The sequence below is a fragment of the Silurus aristotelis genome (assembly GCF_946808225.1).
Source record: "Silurus aristotelis genome assembly, chromosome: 28".
NCBI classification, from domain to species: domain Eukaryota; kingdom Metazoa; phylum Chordata; class Actinopteri; order Siluriformes; family Siluridae; genus Silurus; species Silurus aristotelis.
The window spans coordinates 4628473-4654576 of NC_139601.1; the positions used below are offsets into that span (position 1 = coordinate 4628473).

A 26104-nucleotide genomic window follows, 5' to 3' on the forward strand; every position below is an offset into this window, starting at 1 on the left:
CTGCAGTTGGGGGATACATTCAAAGTTCTTGAGATTTTCTTGAGAACTGTGAATCAAAAAGCATTCCAGGTGACTAATCTGATGAGAGAATATCAAGCTGTCATCACAGCTAAATTAGCAATCTAAAATATAAAACATATTCCAGGTTTTTTAACATGATTTCATTTGGTACCTAATTCCATACATTTTCTTTCATAGTTGGATGTCTTCAGTATTAATGTAAAATCAGAATTAGATTGTTAGGATAGGATTATTGGCCAAGTGTGTTGACACACACACAAGGAATTTGGTTCCAGCTGTTGGTGACTCTCAGAAGTACAAACATAAATAACAATACTATACATTTAGTTTGGAATTAATAAGACAAACAGACAATACAAGACAAAACAGTCTATACGAGACAATACAGACAATAAGAGTATTAAATAAGACAATGCACAGAGTATATGACAGTTTAGTAATGTACATAAAGTGCGAGTTCATGGTAGTGCAAATATTAGTATTGTGCATCACGTAAGACAGTTTACGTTAGAACTTTTGTAAAATATACAGCAGCAATAGTGTGTGTGTGACATATTGGGATGATGTAATGACTGTTCTTCTTATGCGGTACTTATAGATATGAAACAGGCCAATAATAAAAAAATAACAAAACATAAAGGAGAAACACTGAAGGAGAAGGTTGTGGCCAGACGTTTGACTGATTTCAATCTCAACTGGATAACATGATGGAAAACAAATAGTTCAAACGTGCTTTTCATCGGAGTATTGAATATAAATAGTCCCCAGAATCATATTAAGTGCCCTGTGTAGCAGTGGATTGGGATTGGAGTCTCAGTATTAGAGTCTGAATATTGGAGTCCCAGTATTGGAGTCTGAATATTGGAGTCCCAGTATTGGAGTCTCAATGTTGGAGTCTCAATATTGGTGTCTCAATATTGGACTCTCAGTATTGGTGTCTCAATATTGGAGTCTCAATGTTGGAGTCTCAATATTGGAATACGGGGCTGCACTGGGTCGCATTGCGCACGCGCGAAGTCGTGACCGCGCACTTGGGTGAGACATTTGAAAGCGGGTGAAGTTTGTGCAGCGCTCCGGCCGCCGCTAATCACAGCACTTACTCCTCCAGCGCAACGGTACGCAAACACCCGGCTTTCATTTCACTCTATGGCTCCCTTTTTTTTATTATATGATTCGTAAAATAGTCCTGGGACTCGTTTTATTTAACATTTGTTACTCATTGCAGAAAGTGAGAAACCATGCTACACGTTAGCGGAGGGTTTGAAAGCTAACGGTAGCTTCTCGGCTAGCTCACTCACTGTGCTAACTAGCAGCGCTTCGGTTTTCGTTTATTTTTATATCCTTATTGTTTTATTATTAAACTAAATCCAAGGGAAGTCTAATTATATCTGTATGTACAGTGTGAGCAAGCTTCGTAAGGCTTTCTCGTTATGCAAGCTACGTGGGAATGTGAGTTCGGTTAGCTTAGCCATTATCATGGCTGCTTTGAGAATGATTTAGCAGAAGAGATTAAAGTAACATTGGAGTCTCATGTATATAAGCAATTAGCTTCCAGAACTTTCAGTGATCCTTGTTAGCCTGGTTGTGTGCTGCTTTGTTACAAGAGAACGAGGCATCGTGGTGAGGCAGAGACACTCCTCCAACCACCCAGGAGGAGCAGGAGGTGAAGGCCTTGCTCAGGCACTGCTGCATTCAATCATATTAAACATGGGCAAACAATTTTTGTATAGTTCTGATCTTGATGAGAACCATGGACTAGTGTCAGTCTTTACTTCCTAGAGTTTATTATCGGGATTAATGTGGAAATGTGTCTTCAATATTTCCATGCTGTCTTCCAAAAAGATGCTGGACACAGTGGACAGCAAGATAAGGCTCCTGGATGCCATGAACAACAAAATAAAATAAAACGTAGACTCCTAGAATAATTAGAAGATGCCATGCATGAAAGTTAAGACTGTAGAAGAGCTTTGATGTTCTGATAAGAGATGAGGACTTTCAGGGTGCTGAGCACGAGTTAGACTCTGATCATTCATAGCTGGAGACGTGGAGAAGAAAGCGAACGATGTGAGCGTTTCCTCTTTAACAGAACAGCTCAAGCTGAAAATTATATAAAAATCCAATAAAAGTCTGATTGCTGGTAGAAATATCTATTGAAACATTGTTTGAGGTCAAGAATAAAATTTCTGTAGGAGGTCATAGATATGAAGCGCATCTTCATATCTCTATTTTCCATATCGACATAGTCGCCTCCTTCTGTATGAATTTAAGGATAATCATTCATCACAATTTTTCTTTCTAACTTTTCCAGCTATCATGGAGCTAAACGATTCCAACCTGCAAACTCTGACCGAGTACTTGCGGAAAACACTAAACCCGGATCCGCTTGTCAGGCGTCCAGGTAGAATTTCCTGCTGTGATAAAAAGCGTATTGCTGTTGTTTATAACTGCCCTTGCTTCACAGAAAATGTATTTTTCCTACAGCGGAGAAGTTTCTAGAGTCGGTGGAGGGGAATCAGAACTACCCCATCCTGTTACTGACGACGCTAGAGAAGTCCCAGGACGACGTGATCAGAGTTTGTGCAGCAGTCACCTTTAAGAACTACATCAAGAGAAACTGGCGTATAGTGAGTACGAGAAAATTCAAGATAACTGCAGGTTGTGAGGGTTTCATTTAAAGCATTTAATTATGTTTGGCCTGGTTTTTTTTTTTTTTTCTTTCTTTCAAGGTTGAAGATGAACCAAACAAAATTTCAGATCCTGACCGCACAGCTATTAAGGCCAACATTGTAAATTTGATGCTGACCAGTCCAGAGCAAATCCAGAAACAGGTACAAGCTCTTCTACACATCAAATCCAGACAATGAGCCATGTAACTTATTATTCAGTACTTGAATCAATAACCAAATCTGTTTTAAAAGATGATTGATCCAAAAATAAAAAGGAATGAGAGAGAAATACCAACTGAGAATATGCCTCAAGCCTGATGAGTTAAATATGTATTATGAATTAAGAAATTGCATTCACATTTATTTTGTGGTTCAGGTGTAGATTTTCACTATTTGTGTAATTCCTGTGTATCAACTTCACTTAATTATTAAATAAAACAACCACCCCTATAATGTTGTTATAAACTAAGACAGGAGACATGCCTTTGCATATGAATCGCATTTATGTGAAAAGGGGGGAAATTATATATATGGCTGATGATTAAAAACATTAGACTCTGTTGCTTTTGCTTTTCCTCAGCTGAGCGATGCTATAAGCATCATTGGGCGGGAAGATTTCCCTCAGAAGTGGCCTGATCTCCTGACCGAGATGGTAACTCGCTTCCAGAGCGGAGATTTCCACATTATCAATGGCGTGCTCCGCACCGCTCACTCGCTTTTTAAACGGTGTGTCCGGAAGTTCATAGTTTCTTTTACTTTATATGTGTAATGTTTATTTGAATTCAGTTTTATTTATTTAGCGCTGCTTCTTTTTTTTTTTTTTTTTTTGGAAATTGTAAAGCTGCTTTGTGACAGAGATGTAGCTTATAAAATGAAAAATTTCATGTATTTGCCTATTAATTATCAGTCTATTCCTATAATGGGCAAGCCAGTGGTGACATTGGCAAAGCAAAAACTTCTGATGGTTTGAGGAAGAATTCTTGAGGGGAACCAATCTATCTGGGTCCACTCATGAACCTTGTCTCAGCAGCTTTACAGAGATAAAACGGTTATAAAAAAAAGTTTGTTTCTTTTTATTGTAAATTTCCCCCTAGTGAGCAGGCCAGTTGTGACTGGCAAGGAGTTGTGCTATTGAGTCTTCTTCTTTTTTCCGCTTCTCCCATTAGGGGTCGCCACAGCGGATCATCCGTCTCCATACCCCCCTGTCCTCTACATCTGCCTCTTTCAACCCAACCCAACTCCCTGCATGTCTTCCCTCACCACATCCATAAACCTCCTCCTTGGTCTTCCTCTTTTTCTCCTACCTGGTGGCTCCATCCTCAGCATTTTTCTACTGATGTACCCCATTCCTTCCGCTAAACATGTCTAAACCATCTTAATCTCGCCTCCCTCACCTTGTCTCCAAAACGTCTTGCGTGCACTGTCCCTCTAATAAACTCATTTCTAATCCTGTCCATCGTCGTCACTCCCAATGAAAACCTCAACATCTTCAGCTCTGCTACCTCCAGCTCCACCTCCTGCCTTTTACTCAATGCCACTGTCTCTAATCCATACAACATCTCAGGTCTCACCACAGTCCTATAAACTTTCCCTTTCACTCTCACAGATATTCTTCTATCACATATCACTCCTGCCACTCTTCTCCACCCACTCCACCCTGCCTGCACTCTTTTCTTCAGTTGTGCTATTTAGTGAACTGTTCATTTTAAACCCTTTCTTTGAGGGCTCTATAATTGTTGCTTCATTTGAGAAACTCTGCTAATGGCAGATAATGACCTCTGTTAAATGTCTTTCTCGGTCAGGTATCGGCATGAGTTCAAGTCTAATGAACTGTGGCAAGAGATCAAATTGGTGTTGGACACTTTTGCCCAGCCTCTTACCGAGCTCTTTAAGGTAGATACTCAGTGTTTGTTTCTTTTTTTTCTCAGCTTGAGCTGTTCTGTTATAGAAAAAACGCTAATTTTTTCGTCCACGCACAGGCTACGATTGAACTGTGTCAAACTCATGCTACAGACGTCAACGCCCTGAAGGTCCTCTTCTCCTCTCTGACACTGATATCAAAGCTTTTCTACAGTCTTAACTTCCAGGTATGGCATCTTCTCATTATGATGAAATAATTTTTTCTTACATTGAATTTCTAATAGCTTTGTTTACATGTTGTCTTGCTGTATGTTTTGTCCAGGATCTTCCAGAGTTTTTTGAAGACAACATGGAGACCTGGATGACAAATTTTCATAATTTGTTAACCTTGGACAATAAGCTCTTACAGACTGATGTGAGTCCATATTTCTAATCTAGTTCCGAATAGTGACATTGATTTCCTTTTTACTGATTAATAGTCTTTTTGTAAGGTTCAAAATGCTGTAAGGGAAAGTGTGTGATTTACTTTTTATTATTTTGTTGCTCACACCTGTAAGGTAATCCTATAAGGTAACTGTAACCAAGTTAAAATAATACTGACTTGTGGTGCTGATCTGTCAAAGTTTTCTGTGCCATTGATTTGAGTGGAAAATGAGTTTACTGTAGTTTGCTCATATTTCAGGATGAGGAAGAAGCTGGACTTTTGGAGCTGCTGAAATCCCAGATCTGCGATAATGCAGCTCTTTATGCTCAGAAGTATGATGAAGAGTTTCAGCCGTACCTGCCTCGCTTCGTCACAGCAATCTGGAACTTGCTGGTTACCACAGGACAAGAGGTCAAATATGATTTGGTGAGTTTGAGCTAAAGATTGGGTTTTATTTTAGAAATTCTTTTTTTAGACTGCGCTGGGGAGTTTGTGATTTTATTTTCCGGCAGCCCTGGATGTCAAACATTATTATAGGGTTTGTTGTTGTCTCTCACAGCTAGTGAGCAATGCCATCCAGTTCCTGGCATCGGTGTGCGAGAGGCCACACTACAAGCATCTGTTTGAAGATCAGAACACACTCACCAGCATCTGTGAAAAGGTCATCGTCCCCAACATGGAATTCAGAAGTATGTTCATGGTTTTATTTATTTATTTATTTATTTATTTATTTATTATTATTTTCTTTTATAAAACCTATGGAAATGTTGGTGTATTTGTAATCACTGCTTTTAATGATTTGTGATCAGGTGCAGATGAAGAAGCATTTGAAGACAATTCAGAAGAGTATATTATAAGAGACCTTGAAGGCTCGGGTATGAATTTTACTAGTCCCTAATTTTTTATATGGCTAGAAATTTTTTACGTAAATATTTTTTTTAGTTATTAATTTCAGTTAGTGTATGTTTTGCTTTTGAACATAGGGGGAAAAAAAAAAATAATCAGAAATGAAGCTGCAACTTTTTCTTTCTTCAGACATTGACACACGGCGGCGAGCTGCCTGTGACCTGGTGCGAGGACTCTGTAAATTCTTCGAGGGCCCCGTGACGGCCATTTTCTCCGGTTATGTAAACTCCATGCTGAGTGAATACGCTAAGAACCCAGCAGTGAACTGGAAGCACAAAGACGCCGCTATTTACTTGGTGACATCGCTAGCCTCCAAAGCCCAGACACAGAAGGTATGAGGTATTGCGCAGTAGTCACTGCATTCTTCAGAAAAGAAAGAGAAAAGGAAAGGGGGGAGGGGGGACAAAAAACATCCCCAGTTTGGCTGATTAAGTTTTTGTTTTTGAGCAGCATGGGATCACGCAAGCAAATGAGCTGGTGAACTTGACAGAGTTCTTTGTGAACCACATCCTACCTGACCTGAGGTCTCCCAATGGTAAAATGGATTTACTTATTGATCCTGATTAATATGTGCACTGCTGAAGCTTTAACACAGGGTTGTCTTGTTCAATTTGCAGTGAACGAGTTTCCTGTCTTAAAATCAGACGCAATCAAATACGTCATGACTTTTAGAAGTCAGGTAAACACTTTTACGTTTATAATTGCTTGCTATTGTCATTTGGAATGGAAAATAGTGCTAATCTTATACCGTCAAGTAAAATGTCATGTTACTGAGTGTTTTTGATGAATGACCGAGAAAAAGAAGTTTGCATAAATCTTTTAAAAATAGAAGACACGAAACATAAGATGGACTGTACGCTAAAGAATGTCAGCACTCCTATTTAGCAGTGAAAGTTGTTAGAGCAGTCCTATGTAAAAGGACGAATCTTCATTTGATTTGGACTCCACAGCTTCCCAAGGAGCAGCTGTTGGAGACCATCCCCCTGCTGGTTACTCACCTGCGGGCCGAGAGCACGGTGCAGCACACCTATGCAGCTCATGCTTTAGAGCGCCTCTTCACCATGAGGGGAGCCAACAACTCCACACTGTGAGTGCAGCAACATTCCTGCTTCATGTTGTAAGAAAAAATTGAGGGCAATGATGATCATTATGAAGTTTATAACAGTGTAGCAATAAGAAAATACATGAAGTATTTTGGGTTCGTCAAAATTTTTCGGAAATCCGTTCTGCGGATGAGCTCGTTTTGTTATGGTGTGGGTTGGATTTTCGCTGAGGCAGTCTGTAGATTCTTACAATGTAGATCACCAATTTAAATCTGTTGTAGATGCCTTATTATACTTATAGGTTACAGAACTGATGCTATATATAGTAAATTATAAATTTGTGTTAATCTTTTGTGTCAGTGGCTATTACATACTTTTTTTTGTAGAAATATGTAAAAAAATTTGTTCCATGCCACAGATGTTTGAGTTAAGAGATCGTATAAACTCATTCACTGGCCATGTCTGTTTTTTTTCTTCACTTCACACTTTAGCTTCTCAGTTGCTGAGATCGCAAATTTCTCAGAACAGCTCCTCACCAACTTGTTCAATGCTCTAGCAATCCTTGGCTCATCAGAGAATGAATACATCATGAAAGGTACCTCCTATTCAAATACCACAAAACCGTTTTCTATATTTGATGTGAACTCTACCAGAAATGTTTTAATCTCATTTTTTTTAGAATGCAAATTGATTTGATCTGTTTTACAGCCATCATGCGAAGTTTCTCGCTTCTCCAGGAAGCCATAGTGCCCTATATCCCTACACTGATTGGCCAACTCACTCAGAAACTCCTTCTAGTCAGCAAGGTAGGAAAATTGCACACCTGCGTTTATAGAATACAGAGACTTCTCTAGAACAAGTAATTAAAAGGTTGTGCAGTGTCCAGTCTGATAGCCCCTGTCTCCAGTCGTGGCAGTGGGCACACAGACAGGACACAGACTAACAGCCATCCAGTTAAGGGGACATTTCCGCGAGAAGGAATTGGTCCTAAAGGCAGGATGGTACATTTTGAAATGTTACAGTATTTTCTAGAAAGGCAAATAATGTCTCTATTTCCAGTGTTGTGTTTTTCTGTATGTGGTTTTCTTAATGTGAAATTAAGCAGTAATAATGTCTTTAGTTTGGTGTTTACAAATGCTCTGAGGGACACAAATATCTGATTAAAAGTTGTGACTATGATTAGTAAAAGATTTCAGTCTTCAGTATCACTTGTAATTAATGAACGTGTTAGTCTAGTGTATAATATTGTTTTTATTTGAGCAGACTTTTAAAGAGTGCGCTTGATGTTTATTCTTTTTGCAGAATCCCAGCAAACCCCATTTCAATCACTATCTGTTTGAGTCACTGTGCTTGTCCATTCGGATCACCTGTAAGGCAAACCCTGCGACTGTGATCAGCTTTGAGGAGGCTCTCTTCCCGGTGTTCACAGAGATCCTTCAGAACGATGTGCAGGGTGATTAGACTTTACTTCATCAACCAGCATTTATATCTTGATATTAATATCAGTGTACTAATGGGATTTTGTTTAAAAGTGGTGGCTGAAACTCACTGTTTAATAAAACTCTAAAAAAAATATATATATATATTTATATTTTTCATCTGGAGCAGAGCCTTGAGTGGTTGGTAAATTTAAAGCTACCACTACCTTTTATTTATTTTTGAGAACTTTCTTCCTCTCTCTCTCTTTTGCCCCCTCTAGAGTTTGTGCCCTACGTGTTCCAGGTGATGTCCTTACTGCTGGAGATCCACACTAGTGACATCCCATCCTCCTATATGGCTCTGTTTCCTCACCTGCTGCAGCCTGTTCTGTGGGAGCGCACAGGTAACATCCCACCTCTGGTGCGCCTCCTGCAAGCTTACCTGGAGAAAGGAGGAGGCTCCATCGCCAGCTCAGCCGCAGATAAGATTGTGAGCACGTGATTGCACGCTATTCGTTTTTTTTATATATATGTATATAGTTTCCAAATATGTGTGGATTGAAGTCGAACAAACAATACATTTTCATTCCCGGATATCTTTAAAAAAAAAAAAGTAAAGTAAAATTGCTGCTTATTTTAAGTGTCATTTTGCCAAGTTGTGGGAACGTTGTCTTTATTGAAATGTAATTGTTTTAACAAATTGTTGGCAACAAATGAACATCATTATAATTAATTCTCCTTTAAATCGTAATCTTCTGCACGCCTTGCTTCTCCAGCCTGGTCTTCTTGGCGTGTTCCAGAAGCTCATTGCCTCCAAGGCAAATGACCACCAAGGTTTTTACCTGCTTAACAGCATTGTGGAACACATGCCCCCGTGAGTACTTAAAGAATTGGTCCTAATTTATGAATTAATTTGTAACTCATTGGTCCTAATCTTGTTTTCCTGTATCTCCAGAGAATCAATTAGTCAGTACAGGAAGCAGATATTCATCCTACTCTTCCAGAGATTGCAAAGCTCCAAGACTACCAAGTTCATAAAGAGTAAGTGGAAAGAATTGTCTTCGTTCTGCAAGCAAATGAGATTGACATGTCACGAGAATCACGGAGTCTAAGAAGCTGAATAAATCTGACCCCACTGTCTTGCTTTCTCCACAGGTTTCCTTGTCTTCATTAACCTCTACTGTGTAAAATATGGAGCGATCGCACTGCAGGAGATATTTGATGGCATCCAGCCAAAGTGAGTAATAATGTCTGTTAAAATGAAACTAAATATAATTTGAGTGTCGCTTTCCTGTGACTTTAAATTCGTGGCCCAGCTCTGGAGTTCAGACTGTTCATTGATGGGTTCAGGTTGAACAGTACTGATGTTCTTACACTGTTGCTTGAGTAGTCACAGGTTAAGAGTGTCAGTTTACTCTGCTCAGACCCCTGAAAAATGTTTTCTTATCCAAACTGTCAATGTTTTTACATAAATATATTCAACTTTGTTCCCTGCCACTTTAAGCTAGAGACAGGAACATTAACAATTCAAAAGCTCATTCTATACCTAATGGCTTCCATTTTTGCTGTTTGTTTTATCGACAGGATGTTCGGTATGGTTTTGGAGAAGATTGTGATCCCGGAAGTGCAAAAAGTATCAGGGCAGGTGGAGAAGAAGATCTGTGCTGTAGGCATCACTAAAATCCTCACCGAGTGCCCAGCCATGATGGACACGGACTACACCAAACTCTGGTAAGATCACAGCTGTTTACCTGAAAGTTTATATCAATGTGTATATTGTGCAAATACGCAGATCTAATCCTTTTGTCCAAAATCAACCAAATCATGATCCAATTAGAAATCGTGTCAAAGTGAATATGTAGATCATATCAATAATACAAAATGAAGTACATTAGAGTTCACACTCATCGGTTTCTGACGTTTCAGAAGTGAACTTAGTTTTACAGGAGCGTGTTCTGCTCTTCCTCTGTGAACACTTTCACGTCTTGCCGTAGGCCTCTTGTGCTCCAGGCTCTGATCGGGTTGTTCGAGTTGCCGGAGGACGACAGCATCCCTGACGATGAGCACTTCATCGACATCGAGGACACGCCGGGTTACCAGACAGCATTTTCCCAGCTGGCCTTCGCTGGCAAGAAGGAGCACGATCCTATTGGAGATGCCGTGAACAACCCTAAACTCCTGCTGGCCCAGTCTTTACACAAACTCTCCACAGCCTGCCCTGGGAGGGTGAGGGCGCATTACACACCACCACAACATGCATCTTATTATTATTATAAGTGTAGCAGGCCGTCTACAGTCCGATGCACATTAAAATGGTCTCAAACTGATATTGATAATGAGATTCTATTATTCATGCTTCCTACGTTTCTCATGATCATGTCAGAATCAGATTTCCTCCATTTGCTTTTTTTTTTTTCCATTTTTCTAAAGTCTTAATAATGCGTCTAAACATCACGGCTAATTCCATGTGACCGATGTAAAACTTTTAGTGTGTTTTGACTACTGGTGTGACTTTGTATGGATTTTGCCAACTAAATGAGAGATTAGAAAACAATCTTGAACAGACACACCAGAATATTTTTTGCAAAAGTTACATGTTTTGTGTGTGTGGTTTTAATTTTTTAATTTTATGGTTTAGAATTACAGTAGTTTTGCAATTGATCTGTTTCAATGATGTGAAATGGATCTGGGGGGGGAAATGGTGGTTTTGCAGTCATCAGCAAAACTTCGCATCATTGTGACAAGCAAATTTTTGTCTTTCTTCGGGCAGGTTCCCTCCATGCTGAGTACAAGTCTGAACGCTGATGCGTTGCAGTTTCTGCAGGGTTACCTCCAAGCAGCCGCAGTCCAGCTGGTCTAAGATGCAGGCAATCTTCCCTTTGTCTCTGGAGTGAATGTGTGCGCACGTGTGTGTTCAAACCGACGTACCTACCCATCTACCATCTGATTACCAGTCTGCTTAACATCATGCTCCCTCCAGCATCAAAGCAGAAAACGTAGTTACCCAAGTGATGAACTGCTGCTTTGTCTGGTTACAGATTTACAATCTTGCATTTTCATCTGAATGCAACAGTCCACCGACATCAGAAAATCAGATTCTCCAACACATCTTTCACAGTCATTCAGAGTGGAAACAACTAAATTGGGATGACATTTCATATCTATAATATTCAATGGGAATATTTTTTTTTCCATTTAGATCCCGGAGTGTGTTTTTTTTACTGTATAATAAGGGCTGTTGTGGCACTAAATAATGTCAGTGTTGCATGTCAGTGTTGTCTTGGTCCTGTCTTAGTTTTAAGGCTTTAATTGTTAATAAAGAAATGCACTTGTATAATTGTCATGACTCTTCTGATTCTATCCCCGTTCTACACTACAGTTGAATTCTGAAACCTGATTGGTTAGATGGTGTGCATTATTGCCATGTAATTTTTAGCACACGGTACCATGAGCAATAAATACATAACTCTGCTTGCATTTTTATGCATTATATCTGTATAATTGTGGTATGTGCTGCAGCTCCCAGGACAGGATTTGAACCCTGGTTGAACAGTTAGTTAGACATTGTAGTGTTGTCCCTCCTTAATCTAACAAACCCACCTGGAACTAATAAACTAATCTCCAGCCATCTGGGAGTGGCTGTTTTAGAGCAGTGAAAACATTTGGAACCTGTTAGATGGTTGTGTATTACAGGATGAAGGTGATTAGTCTGTGCTTGTGATGTGCAGTGACTGCTGAGGGCTCAGTCGTGCCAAAACCACACACTGGTGCTAAATGTTAGTGTTGAGTGCGCCTGCTTTCTGTAAATGTATCAGTGTGTTTGAATATCAGTCACACTCACTGGGTTACTGTGTATCAGAGTTTTATTGAATCAGTATCAGCAAAAAAACTTTTAAATTGTGCATTTTGGATTAAATTGCACCACCTCTCCTGGCATTGATAACCACACTGAAGTCCACTACAGCTGCATCTGGGAGGGTTTGCTGTCACTGGCTGAAGATACTGTCCTGCTGAAGTAGTCAGGTACAATGAATACAAATTTCCATCCATAAATCCATATATATATATTTCTTGTAAAGATCATCTTGAAAATGTCCTTGTAAGTGTAAAAATGATGTTATATACTGGATGTAAAACATGCATTACAGATAAAACTTTTACCATACATTAGACTTTAGGAACTAAATTGAAATAAAAACGAATAATAATAATAATATCTGGATAGATACAAATTTAATAAAAGTGATTTATGCACCATTATAAGAATCTAAAATTTGTATTTCAGTTACCTGTGCATCCTGTTCTAATCTGTTAACTATCACACAAACCGCAGCCTAAATATCCTAAGCGTGTTTATCATATTTATTTCCGTATAAATCTGGTATTATTTAATGTGCAATATACAATATATAATGGCTGAACCAAAACTCAGTGTATGGTCAGTATAGTTAGTCAGACATGATAAACAGAAAATCTTGTTGACTTGTTGATTGCAGGACTTTTATGCTGGTTTTGTCTCTGGAAGTTAGTATTTATAGGAAATCTACAATTCATAATGTGATTAAAAAAATAAAAATTAAGGGAACACATAAATCACACATTGAATCTTGATAAGTGGAATATTCAAGTTGAAAATCTTAACTAATCTACATTTTTGTAACTCGTTGAAAACAGAATAATGTGACAGTGGCCATTGGAAACCAAAATCATCAACCCACTGAGTCCTGGATACAAAATCGCATGTATTTTATCACCGCAACTCATAATGTACGTCAGTAATGTGTGTGGCCCCGTCTTGCCTGTATGCACTCTTGACAACATCTGGGCATGCTCCTGATGGGATGGCGGAAGGATATCCTCCCAAACTTGGATTATGCTTGGCAGCTTTAAACACTTAAATACATAAAATCCCAGAGATTATCATTTGGAATCAGGTCTGGGGAACATAAGTCAGTGAATGGCATCAATGCTTTCATGATCCAGAAACTGCCTACACCCTCTAGCCACAGGGACTGGAAACTGTCATGCCCCAGGAGGAGCATACTGCACCAGCATAAGGTCTCACAATGACTCTAAGGATTTCAGCCAAGTACCTAACAGCACTAAGGGTACCATTAGCTATAATGTGGACAGTGCGTTCCACCAACAATATTCCTCCATAGACTATCACTTACCCACAGCTGCTGCAGGCAGCATAATGCTCCCCATGGCATCTCCAGACTCTTCCAGTTTAAACTTGCTCTCATCCATGTAGATAACAGAGCGATAATGGTGGACCTGCCAATTCTGCTGCTCTCAAATATCAGTCGAGTTGCATGTTACTGGGCTGTGAGTTACACTAGAGGATGTCAGGCTCTCATGCCACTCTCATAGAGTCTTCTTCTGACACCAGTAGCCTACTGGAGGTCATTTTGCTGGGTCTGGTCGTACTCCTCCTCTTAAAAAAAAAAAAACTTCTTTATTGTTTCCCTCCTTAGTCCCTGTCCATCTTTCCTCATGTGACCGGCTATCTCCAGTATCCCCTCAATACTCTTGATAATGTGCATGGAAGACACTCCAAACCTCCTCACGATGGCACGCATGGATGTGACTGCATGGAGAAGCTGGATCATCTCTGCCAACTGATTAAGATGGAGGTACTGTGTCCTGTTATAAGTAGTCACAAGGACCCTAATAAAACACAAAACTAGAGACAACCATTCCCTGTTTGTTGGTTTTCTCACTGTTGCCTCTCTAGTGCACCTCCTATCACTTTTATTTGCACTAAAGCAGGTAAAACTGATTCATAATCACTAATTCTTCCAAACTGGACACATTAATATCCCAGAAATTTGACTTTGTGTTATGTTGTGATGATTGTGTTCCCTTTAATTCTTTGAGCAGTGCATATTCACACCTCAGTTATTATACAAATCAAAAAGACAATGATCTTCTCTGCTTTTTTTAAACTCACGAAACAGGCCGATGTATTTGCAGAAGTATATAATCCTCTGACAGAAGCAAATTTGTCCTTTCCCATTCATTTTGTTTAGCATTTCCTCCAAGTGAATTCAATTTTGGGAAATCATCTGCAAATGTTGGCACCTCATGTCTCAAAACGTCAAAGTGTTGCTTAAAAGATTTTGGCAAAATTTGGCAAAGTCATAATCTTTTCCATAAAATATTCATGATTCTGGCATTGCAGTTGGCACAGAGGTAGAGCAAAGCAAGCTCAGGATCCTGCAGGTGAATTACAGGCGAGCAGGAGATTCAGTGTTGCACTGCAACGAAGAAGCTTCTGCATTAGGTGTCTCCAGACCAGCAGAGGTCTCTGTGATGTGGAGGCCTCAACTGATACCTGCAGAGCTGAACTGCAGCATCTGTGATCCACATGGATTTCTGGAGAACAATTCAAGATAAAAAAAAAAGGTTTCAGGTAGGAAGATTGATCTTTGTTCAAGGTTGATTCTGATTTATGTTTAGACAAAAATATACCAGAATATTCTTCCATCGTAACCTTGTGGTATCTCATCCTGACACAGAGAACTTGAGAAATTTCTCATATTTTAGAAACAGATAGGTAATTATAGAAACTGCAAATGTGTTAGAGTGATTGTCTACTCAATTTGACTTTCCATGGTTACATTTCGTGTTGTACAGCATTTTGACAACATGGAAATGAAAAGTCTGAACTTGGTTTTATGTGAATTTTGAAGTCTGGAGTCGGATTTTAAGCTCCAAAGCATGGGATTTATTAGTAACAGGTTAACAGTAATGATCATGAGTTTATAGTTACGTCATTGTACAACATGACCACCTCCTCCACTTAGGAGTTGGAGATGGGTGAAGGGGAGAAGTGTAAATGTAAGCAGTGAGACTGACTCTAAATCTGAAAGATGCAGAATGCTGAAAAATTTATTTCTCAAACACACACTCACTGAATAAATTCAATATCCTGTTATACGTCTCATAGAAAACGCATTATTCCACACAGAATGTTGAATGTTTTACCTGTAATGCTCATTACACAGCAAACAGGGAGCAACATATCTTTATTTTTTTCGTGTACATCCTGTATGTAGTCCTCAATGTAATCACTTCATTTATAGAATAAACATTGAAGCTTCTAATCTAATTTCTGTATTAGATAGTGTCACAGCTTCAACATTGTACTAGACTGTAAATGTAATCCTTTTTTTGTAAAGAACATCTTATCATTAATAACTACCCAGGTTCCAGCCTATACATTTTATAACAAACTCTTTTTTTATTATAGGTATGTGACAGAATATAAAGTAACTGTGTGCATCATTTATAAATTCGCCTTGTTTGTGTCTTTGTGCCTGTGATTTGAGTTTCTGTTTCTAATGAAATAAGTTTTCTCTTGTAAATGTGTTTGTGCAAAATGCCTGGACACAAGGTCTCAGTTGAGTACAAGGAACTTAGAACTAAATTTGTGAGCATGATAAGAGGTTGGATGACTTGGTCCAGGTGCAGGTTGAGATGAGACTGTGTGTGTGTGTGTATATGTATGTGTGTATGTATGTATGTATGTATGTATATATACTGTATGTATGTGTGTGTGTCCTTTCTGTTTTATTAATAAAGGTATGAGTTACTCCACATTTCAGGAATTTCTTTTTCCTCTTATGTTGCAGGTGGATGCTTTTATATATCAGTGACAGCATGGAAATAAAAATCGTCCATCACCACCAACTAACCTGGTGACTGTTTCCCAAATTCACTGTCAAGTTTCCACATGACCTCTACTCATTGCTCTGTGATGTCTTTGAGGAGAGTTTTTCTGTTTGGTTGGTATGTTCTACAGATGTGTGAATGAAAGTTGGACAGGACCTTCTAGACAACTATTTGGATTTGGATATAACGATTTGGACTTGAATTACGCAGATTTCTACTGAGCACTAAGGGTTTTGTATGTGTAGGTGTTTTTACCAAAAATCGTGTATATTTGGGGGTGATTTTGTTTGAGAGTTTGTGGCTGTCCATGTTTGGCTGTGGATTTTATGATGCCTAATGTGCTGGAGAAGCAAGAAAGCACAAGAGGACAGAAATTACTGATCGTTTTTTTTTTTTTGTATACTGTATGACAGAACAGTCTGAAACAATAATAAACATGTTTAAAGGGTATTAAATATTAAATTATATTATTTTATTATTATTATTATTTTTTTTTATATCGAGATAAAATTTTAAAAGACAAGCCCCCTAAAAAAGACTCTTCTTTTGTGCAGGTGTTGGTGGTGCACTGGTAACAGCCTCGCTTCCCATCCAGAAGGTTGTGGGTTCAAAACTTGCACTGGCTGGCAGTGAAGGAAAAAGAGTTTGGCTGTGAATTATGGTCTGTGGAGATGGGTGTGCCATTTTTATTTTTTTGCACTATAGGTTTTTAAAAAAAACGTATTAAAAAAAGTGTATTTTTACACACATTGTTGTTTTCCCCCACTTACCTTTAGTGCACGCCCTCACCGTTCGCCCCATCTAGTGCACGCCCTCACCGTTCGCCCCATCTAGTGCACGCCCTCACCGTTCGCCCCATCTAGTGCACGCCCTCACCGTTCGCCCCATCTAGTGCACGCCCTCACCGTTCGCCCCATCTAGTGCACGCCCTCACCGTTCGCCCCATCTAGTGCACGCCCTCACCGTTCGCCCCATCTAGTGCACGCCCTCACCGTTCGCCCCATCTAGTGCACGCCCTCACCGTTCGCACTGACCGCCCCATCTAGTGCACGCCCTCACCGTTCGCACTGACCGCCCCATCTAGTGCACGCCCTCACCGTTCGCACTGACCGCCCCATCTAGTGCACGCCCTCACCGTCGCATCTAGTGCACGCCCTCACCGTCGCACTGACCGCCCCATCTAGTGCACGCCCTCTTGCACACTCCATCATTCTGGCCAATCCATATAGTGCATACCCTCTCATTCTGGCCATTGCAATGACCGCCCCAACCAATGCACTTTCTTTTTCTGTTTGGAATGCCCGCCCCATATTTTTGCAACGCACCACACATTGAGTCAGATTTGATCTGACAACCTCAGTCACCGGAGGCAAGGGACAACAAAGTGAGCCACCAATCTCACACTGCTTTGATAGCTTTTTTTTTACCAGAATTAATCAGGTTATTAGAAGTCAAGAGACTAAAAGCAGGTTTGAACCCAGAATGTACACTACTGAAGCACATTACTCTAACCAATATGCTATTGCAGACTTGCAGGTTGTTGCTGTCAACCAAAAACTAGAACAAACATTGTAGTAGAAATTATTTTTCCTAAAAGGACTGTCTTTTTGGATTATTAGTAGGAACCTGTCAAATGGTGGGTTTGATCCCATGACATACAGCACCAAAGAGCGCTAGTCTAACCACTACACTATGGCAGAGCTTCTGTGCTGTAGATATGTTGAACTATTGTTCTGTCATTCAAATAATAGACCAACACTATGTGAGCACCTATCAAAAATAAGATGCTGTAAGTAAAAAGCTTACTTGACTAGAGATTTGAACCTGTAATCTTCTCATTTAAAGAACGTTACACTAACCACTACACTACTTTAAAACAGTGCAGCGCTTGCCATGTTGGACTTTTGTCATGTCTCAAACAAAATCTAGACCAAACGTTGCATGAACAAATGATTTGAAGAAACTAAATAAAGTAAGTTTTGAACCTGCAACATACAGTATTAAAGATCATAACTCTAACCTCTCTGCTATGGAAGAACTGGTTTATAGTTGGCATGTTGAACATCTATATTAATTATTGATTACATTAAATAAAAAATAGATTTACATTCAACAAGAAGCTGATTCGATCCAGCAACATACGGCATGTTAGAGTAATTCTCTAACCACTACACTATTTAAAGAGAGGAGGTGAGTTTGCATGTTGGACTTTTGTAAAGTCTCAGCCAATATCTAACACAAACGCATCAGTGTTTTCTTTTTTTGGGGAGTCATTTTAGGAAACTAAAAATAACAAGAGTTGAATCTACAAACTATGACATTACAGCTCATTACTCTAACCATTACGCTAAGAAAGATCTGTTGGGAAACTGGCATGTTGGACTTTTGATATCCAGCATAAAAGTCGCACGAAAGCTTTTATTTCCCAGTTATTTTGGAAACTAAATAAAAGCAACTTGGAACCTACAAACTACACCATGAGAGAGCAGTACTCGCACCACTACACTACGGAAGAAGTGTGTTGGGGTCATGGCATGTTGGATATTTGTTTGGTCTCAACCAAAACGCCAAATAGTACATATATATTTATCTGTATATTATGTTCATAGTACATACACATCTGTAAATTACTCCTATATTACCTTTTTATTTAATTTATTCAACTCATGTAAACACTGTATATCCTGCACTTGCTGCTATTGCACTCTGGTTAGACCCAAACGGAATTGTGTTGCCTTGTACATGTGTAATGACAATAAAGTTAATTCTAGTCTAATCTAATCTAATCTAAAAAAGAAACTAATCCCATGCAGAAAAAAATTATTAAACATTCAAGAAACTTAACAGAAGCTGATTTGAACCTACAGCACACACCATGTGGGAGTAGTACTCTAACCACTAAACCGTGAAAAGATAGGACATGATTTGGCATGTTGGACTTTTGTTATGTCTCAACCAATAGCCACAATAAAAGTTGCATTAAAGCTTTTTTTCTCAGGGATTTTGGGAAACTTAATAAAACATGGTTTGAACCTACAAACTAGACCCTGACAGAGTATTACGCTAACCACTGTGCTCCGTAGCGGGGGTTTTGATAATGGCATGTTGGATATTTGTCATGTCTTAACCAAGTGGGAGCACTACTCTAATCACTACACTATTTAAAGAGTCTCTTATATTGCATGTTGGACTTTTGTTGTGTCGCAACCAATATCTAAGCCAAAAATTGCATGAACACTTTCTTTTTTCTTTTTTTTTGGTTGTTTTAGAAAACTAAATGAAACAGGATTTGAATCTGTGAACTATATCACTACAGCCCAATACTCTAACCACTATGCTACAGACCAACTGAGTAACTGGTTGAGGCATGTTGTACATTTATTATTCTGAAATCAATATCTAGATTGAAAGTTGGACAAAAGCTTTTTGGGTTATTTTAGGTAAGTAAATAAAACAGGGTTTGAACCTACAAGCTGCATCATTCAGAAGCTTTACTTTAACCACCACACTATGGAATATTTGTGTTGAAAAGGGCATGTTGGACATTTATGTCTCAATTAATAATTAGACAAACCACAAAAAAACCCTCAAATAATATCTGTATAAATCATTCAAGATACCAATTTGAACCTAATTTGAAGTTTCACCATAGACCATGTGCGAGCATTACTCTAAACATTACACTATGCAAATACAGTATGTGAGTTGGCATGTTGGACTTTTGTTATGTTTCAACCAATCTCAAGACTAAAAGTTTTTTCCCATTATTTTAGGAAAGTATTTAAAACAGGGTTTGAACCTACAACCTACCACACAAGTGAGCATCAATCTAACCACTATGCTACAGAATAGCTGGCCTGATTCTGGCATTTTGGACATTTGTTGTCTTATCCAATAACTAGACAAAAAATACCTGATTACATATTTACCATTCAAGAAATCAAGAAGAAGCTGATTTGAATCTGCATAGAGATAGCGTTACTCTAATCACTATGCTGATTAAGAACAGGACTAAAGGTGGCATGTTGGATTTTTATCCTGTGCCAAACATTAACTAGCCCATAGGGCTATGTGTAAGAAAGTGAATAAAATGACTGCCAAAATACTACGGACCGATTGTGGTGCTGTTGGCATGCTGTTTTATTAACATTTGTTATGACACGAACAATAACTACCCCAACACACCTGATCGTGTTTAAATTAAAAATTATCATGCGATCAATTTAAAAACATGATCAAGACTTAAAAATACTTAACACGGATTTGAACCAGCAACTCAGATGTTAAGAGATCATCACTCTAACCACCACACCGTGTAAGAATGGTTGTGACCTGTTGGACTTTTGTCCTGTGTCATTCACTAACTGGACCCAAAGTTTTTATTTAATAAAAGGAGGTTTGATCCTACAACACAATCCAACACAGAGATTAACGCTAGCCACTATGCTATGGAGGAACTACAATGGTGTTTGGCATGTTGGACTTTCATGTTTCAAGCGGTTGGTAGGAACCTGGCTAAAAGCAGATTTAAAACTACAACATAACCCATATATCAGTATTACATTTACCACTGTACTACTCAGGAGCCTAACATACCACGGCATGTTAAACATCTGTCCTGTGTCATCCAAGAACTAGCCCATAAGTTGTGCTCAAAACCTTTTTTTCCCCTTAGCATTTGTAAGATATTTTTTTAAATAATTTGTTATTTGTAGTAAAGTGAGAAAAAGGGATTTGAACCTACAACATACACAAGAAGAGAGCATTACTCTAACCACTACACTAAAGCAGACTTATAAGCTAATTTGCACATTGGAGTTTTGCTGTCTTAACCAATATCAAGACAAAATACACGTGATTACAGTTAAATAAAAATATATTTAGCATTCAAGAAGCTGATTTGAACTTACAACATACACCATGAGAGTGAATTCACTCATACCACTACACTATTTAGGATCAGGTTAGCATGTTTTGTTAGCATGTTGGACTTTTGTTGAAGTTTTGTACTTATTTGTAGAAAAGTGAATTAAAAAGAGAAAAGAAAAACAACCTACAACACCTGATGACAAAAAAAAAAGGGTCATGCATGATATGAATGATAACCACCCTGCTGACAAAATGGACATTTGTTATATCTGGCAACATTCTCAGGACAGATTGTGCTGCAGGCATGTTAGACTTTTGTTGTGACTCAAACAATAACTAGACAAACATACTTGATCACATTTAATTAAAATAAAAACTTCAATTTATCACATTTACACAGAATATATTTTTAAGATTTTAAGGGCTTTGTTATGTAAATACTATGGCCAAACAACAATTCCTAGATGGTAAAGTCTTTCTTGAGTTTCCCATAAACCCCTGGGACCATGCAAATGAGGGCATGTTCGATTAGACCATTCACTACTTTAACAAAATCTATCTTGCAAAAGGAATATATTAGAGATGAGAAATCCTTCTGAATCACCCAGTAAACGAATTCGAGTCTCACGAGTCCTTTGAGTGACTTGAGTCAGTAGGGATTCTGCCTGCTTTTGCCATGGAATACCACTAGAGGGCACTCACCGAATCCTCAGAATTTAACGAATCTGTGGAATCATGAATCCCACCGTTCCAACGGTTTCGCCTGCTTTTGCCAGTCCTTCCACTAGAGGGAGCTCTTTGAATCCTTTGACTCATAATCTCTCACGCACACTGAGTCCCTCTGATTTGACTTTAATTCCCAAGGTTCAGATGACTCAACCAGGACTCGTATAGGATATGAGTCTCTTGGGTTTTCGTTTCAAACAATTCAAGGAGCTACTTGTTGCTGAAGTTATTTGCTAACAACAACTTAATGGTGTAATTGTTCTGAATGGTGTAAATTACAATTTCGTTTTATATATATATATATATATATATATATATATTGTTGTCATTAGCAAGATAACCAAGGACTCAAGTGATCCGAGCAATTGAAAAGAAGGATTCATGAATCCCGAGGCATATAAAGGATAGGGTTAATTAACCCGGATAAATCCGAACTCGCTTATCTCTAGAATATTTTTCAGCTACACCAAAATAAATGACTGAAATACTTTTAGTTTTTATTTAGAGAACATTATAAAGCTTTAGTTTAGACTGACTGTGAACACAACTACCATATGTGGCAAAAACTCAAAGAGACTTTATTAAAGCTCCACACAGCAATATATTAATGGCTCCACTTATATCTAGATATTTCTGCAGAACAGAGATCATAGCTGCATCTTGAAACAAACCTACTGTATTGTCTATAGGAAACCTAACATGTAAATGTAGCCAGTTTTCAAAGGCAAAATCATTTGAGAACAAAATCAGTCATGTCACCAATTAATGCTAATTCCAAAGTGAATTCAAAGCTCATGCAGCCTAAAGCACAGGTTAGAACCCAGGAGATTAACAGTATTGTGTGGTGATCGATGTTCAGAGGCTACAAAATCTAGAAGACAGACAACGACTGTGAGCATGCATGCTTTGGAGGCGTTCGTTTGCTCTTTTGCTTTTTCTAAAAGGCTTTAAACTGCTTCAAATACCACAATAACGAATGTGTAGGAAGATCTGCAGCTCTAAACGGCTGTACAGGCATCATGTTCACTTTGCTTTACCATCATTTTCACATTTTTCCATTGTTGTGAATGAACAGATAGAAAAAAGGCAATGAGATGGTTAAGGGTGTACAATGTTAAGTGCCAAAACATGTGATGATTATTATAAATTAATTAATTTACGGTATTTGGAGACACCCTTATCCAGAGCGACTTACATTTTTTTTTTTGTCATTTTCTACAAATGAGCAGTTGAGGGCGTTGATCAAGAGCCCAGCAGTAGCATCTTGGTGGTGCTGGGATTTAAATTCACATCCATTCAATCAGAAGTCCAACATCTTATCCACTGAGCTACCACTTTCCCCAAAAGCATAAAGTAAAATAAAACGTAAAAAGAATTACATTTATTACGAATAATATTTCCTTGTACATCATTCTTGTACAATACATTTTGATAACTCTTATTGTTGTCAATACATATTAAAGCATATTTGCATGTAAAAGGATGTGAAAGGATGCTGCCTTTGTGATATTATTGATTATTAACATATTTTATTAAAGAAATATATAATAATTATTCTTGGTTAGATCTGCTCTAGTTACTTAGCAACATTTGACAGATTGGGGTATTCCATGGATACCAAGCTTTTGCAATATAACGAACGATTCCTCTCAGCCAATCAGATTTTTGAAATGAATTGTCCACAGAATAATAGATTTATTTACAGCTGCAACATTTATGTTTACTTAGATGATGGCTTGCATTTTATTTTAATCCAAGATGGATTAAAAATCCAAAGACTCTTAACTCAACTCTGAAATCCTCTAAATAGATTCAGCTACCCTGTAAACACAAAGATACAAAACCACAGCAGCAATTACTTTAAATAAATGTATCTAACTGTTTATTTAACACAAAGCATTGACTTATTTTTGGTGTTAGAGGGGAATCAGTCTTTATTTTGGTAATTATTGAGCTCTTTGGTTGCTGATGTCATGTCTCTTGAACATGCTGGTGGTGGCAGGTGTTCCTCAGATATGAACCTGGAGACACTGAAAAGGAAACATAAGTAAAAATGAGAACCGCAGTCCTGTAGCTTTGATCGATGGATATAGTTTACACAGATATACAACTTAAATATCAAGTACATCTTAAATAACATACACCTCGAACAACCACTGATGGATCTATGGCCTGTAGCATCTACTGCATTTCCTGTCATTTATTCAGCACTTATTCACAAAACAAATAAATCATTTTAAACCGGTGCATATTTAATAATAGATCTAGTTGAGTTCCAGATCCTTAAGCTCTTGCTTTATGTTTGATTGTTACAAAGCACAGACTTAGCATTGTCATCTACCAACTATAACCAGTCAGATTCTTATAAGCCCCTATTTCTCTCCTTTTTAAATTACAGACTTAGAAGATTTTATTCCTTCATAAAACACACTTCTGATTCTTCCGATGTTCTCGTTTATTTGCTAAACGAGGTACCAGAGCCAAAAATTTCACAAAATCTGAAATATTATTAATACATTCATAACCAACATCCTTTCAAAACTTGCGTAGTTTTAATAATTTAGACTTCTGGCATGCATACAGATATTTCTAGCTATAGATATAAAGCTATAACCAGCATAAATTGGGTTATTGGGACATGATCCCAGTCTAGCATCTGTGTGTGTGTGTGTGTGTGTGTGTGTGTGTGTGTGTGTGTGTGTGTGTGTGTGTGTGTGTGTAAGCTTGTTTGGCCCTTTAAATTCTTTTAAAATTTGACACCTTATAATATTGATCAATGCAGTATTGCTCAACTGAACCTCTGTCTTTTTGGTCAAATTTGTTTACTTCTCCTCTCTCATTGATACTCTTAAAATAAAAAAAACGCATCCTCCTGGCCTCTCTGTTCTTCCCATGATTCACAATGACACTTTATATACAATATGAGTTTTAATTAAGCAATCAATATTGTCTGCCCTAAATAGCACCAAAAAAAAATTCAATCAAAACATCTCATTAATTGCTAGAAAACATTACAGTTTACTCACCCTGCCATGCAGACACAGCCGGCTGTGGGAATAAAGAAGAGTCCCCGTGGACATCTGCGTATAGCACACAAAAGCTTTTTATATGTATATCCTGTAGGTGGTCACAAAGCACATAAGTTATTTAAGTTTGCTTAAAAGAGAAAACCAAAGGAAAGAGGTACTAAATGTACTAATGTAAGGACATGCAGTGTTCTCCATGCTGAGAGGTGTGAAATTTGCTGAAGGGATCTGTGACACTGTAGGCCTCCATCCAACATGCGCTCACAAATACACACTTTTCTGCTTGACCTCACCTTCGCTAACGCTAATACATTACAAATGTGACCAAACTTTTGTTACACCAACAACACATCTGTGTGCATTTATTTTATTGGATGAATCTTAAAAAGCACAGTTCTTTAAAAATATCCAAATATAACAGCGATGCAATCTCAGCATTTACAGGATGGCTGAATTTATTGCAATGTTTTTTTTTGTTTTTTAATTAGAACAAAGTGGTGAAAATTAGGCAGAGGTTAACACTGAATTAACATTATTAAGGTAAGATTAGCTAAGGTATTACACTTTAGCAGCTTGCTTTTTAATGATAAAAAAGGATTTTATTGAGACAGAGAAAACATTTAAAAAAATAAATCAGGTGATCCACAGCAGTGACCTTTTGAATTAGAGGTTTGAGCAGGTAATAATAAATCAATAAGTTCAGTGGCACTGAACTTAAACAGCTACATGTGGAAAGTGAATAAGGCTCTAGGTTACTAATTGAAGATCAGAGGTTTAAGCACCAATACTGCTAAACTGGCACTGTTTGGCCCTTGAGCAAGGCCCTTAACAATCTCTGGTTCAGTGGTGCTGTATCATTACTGACCCTGCTCTCTGATCCCAGCTTCCCAACAACCTGGGAACAATCAGAGCCTCTTATACTTGAATAGCAACTTTAGCCATATTAAGAATGAATGCAATTATCAGGAGGAAAATTATTAAAATATCTTTACTGATTACTTACTCAATCTGTTAATCTCTAATTCAACAAAAGTAAAATACAGTAAATTAAATACAGGAAGAAGAGTGAGGTGTCCAAATTTGCCTACCACCTGGCAAAAATATAAGGAAGCATTCGGGACTCACAAACAGACTGTGTCACAGCTTCTTTCACACAAGGCTATTAGACTTCTTATTAAAAAGAAACTGGATTGGCACACACACACACACACACACACACACACACACACACACACACACACACACACACACACAACATTTTTTACCTGCACAGAAATGCTGCTATAGTCAGTAAATGTTCACATATCCAGTTCTTCTAAATAAATGAAATAGATAAACATAGAAATAAATCAATGATTAATTCATTAATCCAATTATATAAATAAATTCATAAATAAACAAATGTAAAACGAAATGCATAAATGACTGTATTAATAAACAAATGTAAAAATAATTGCATTATGTAAAA

General features: G+C 38.1%; 1 protein-coding gene and 1 long non-coding RNA gene across 3 annotated transcripts; both read left to right on the forward strand.

The window, feature by feature from the left end:
- The first annotated feature begins 992 nt into the window (after window positions 1–992).
- Window positions 993–11675, forward strand: cse1l (CSE1 chromosome segregation 1-like (yeast)). Its single transcript, XM_083533667.1, has 25 exons — window positions 993–1136; window positions 2330–2419; window positions 2503–2645; window positions 2748–2849; window positions 3268–3413; window positions 4490–4580; window positions 4667–4774; window positions 4870–4962; window positions 5230–5397; window positions 5531–5660; window positions 5781–5846; window positions 6007–6209; window positions 6328–6412; window positions 6495–6556; window positions 6828–6964; window positions 7412–7515; window positions 7629–7726; window positions 8223–8373; window positions 8620–8828; window positions 9115–9212; window positions 9294–9379; window positions 9494–9575; window positions 9923–10069; window positions 10333–10564; window positions 11109–11675. Exons 2-25 carry the CDS (start codon window positions 2335–2337, stop codon window positions 11196–11198), a joined length of 2916 nt encoding a protein of 971 aa, XP_083389793.1. The 5' UTR covers window positions 993–1136; window positions 2330–2334; the 3' UTR covers window positions 11199–11675.
- Window positions 11676–13821: 2146 nt separating this feature from the next.
- Window positions 13822–16676, forward strand: LOC310721679. Of its 2 annotated transcripts, XR_014532164.1 has the most exons (4): window positions 13822–13986; window positions 14540–14753; window positions 15976–16041; window positions 16570–16676. It is a non-coding gene; the product is annotated as an uncharacterized lncRNA (long non-coding RNA). The 2 variants fall into 2 exon arrangements; XR_014532165.1 differs by lacking the exon at window positions 16570–16676 and having other exon boundaries at window positions 15976–16184.
- The last annotated feature ends 9428 nt before the right edge of the window (window positions 16677–26104 follow it).

Coding starts and splice junctions, on each gene's coding strand:
- cse1l (XM_083533667.1), top strand. CDS start 2,335: ATGGAGCTAAACGATTCCAACCTGCAAACTCTGACCGAGTACTTGCGG. Junction 5,661..5,780: donor CCCCAACATGGAATTCAGAA/GTATGTTCATGG, acceptor ATTTGTGATCAG/GTGCAGATGAAGAAGCATTT. Junction 8,374..8,619: donor CCTTCAGAACGATGTGCAGG/GTGATTAGACTT, acceptor TGCCCCCTCTAG/AGTTTGTGCCCTACGTGTTC.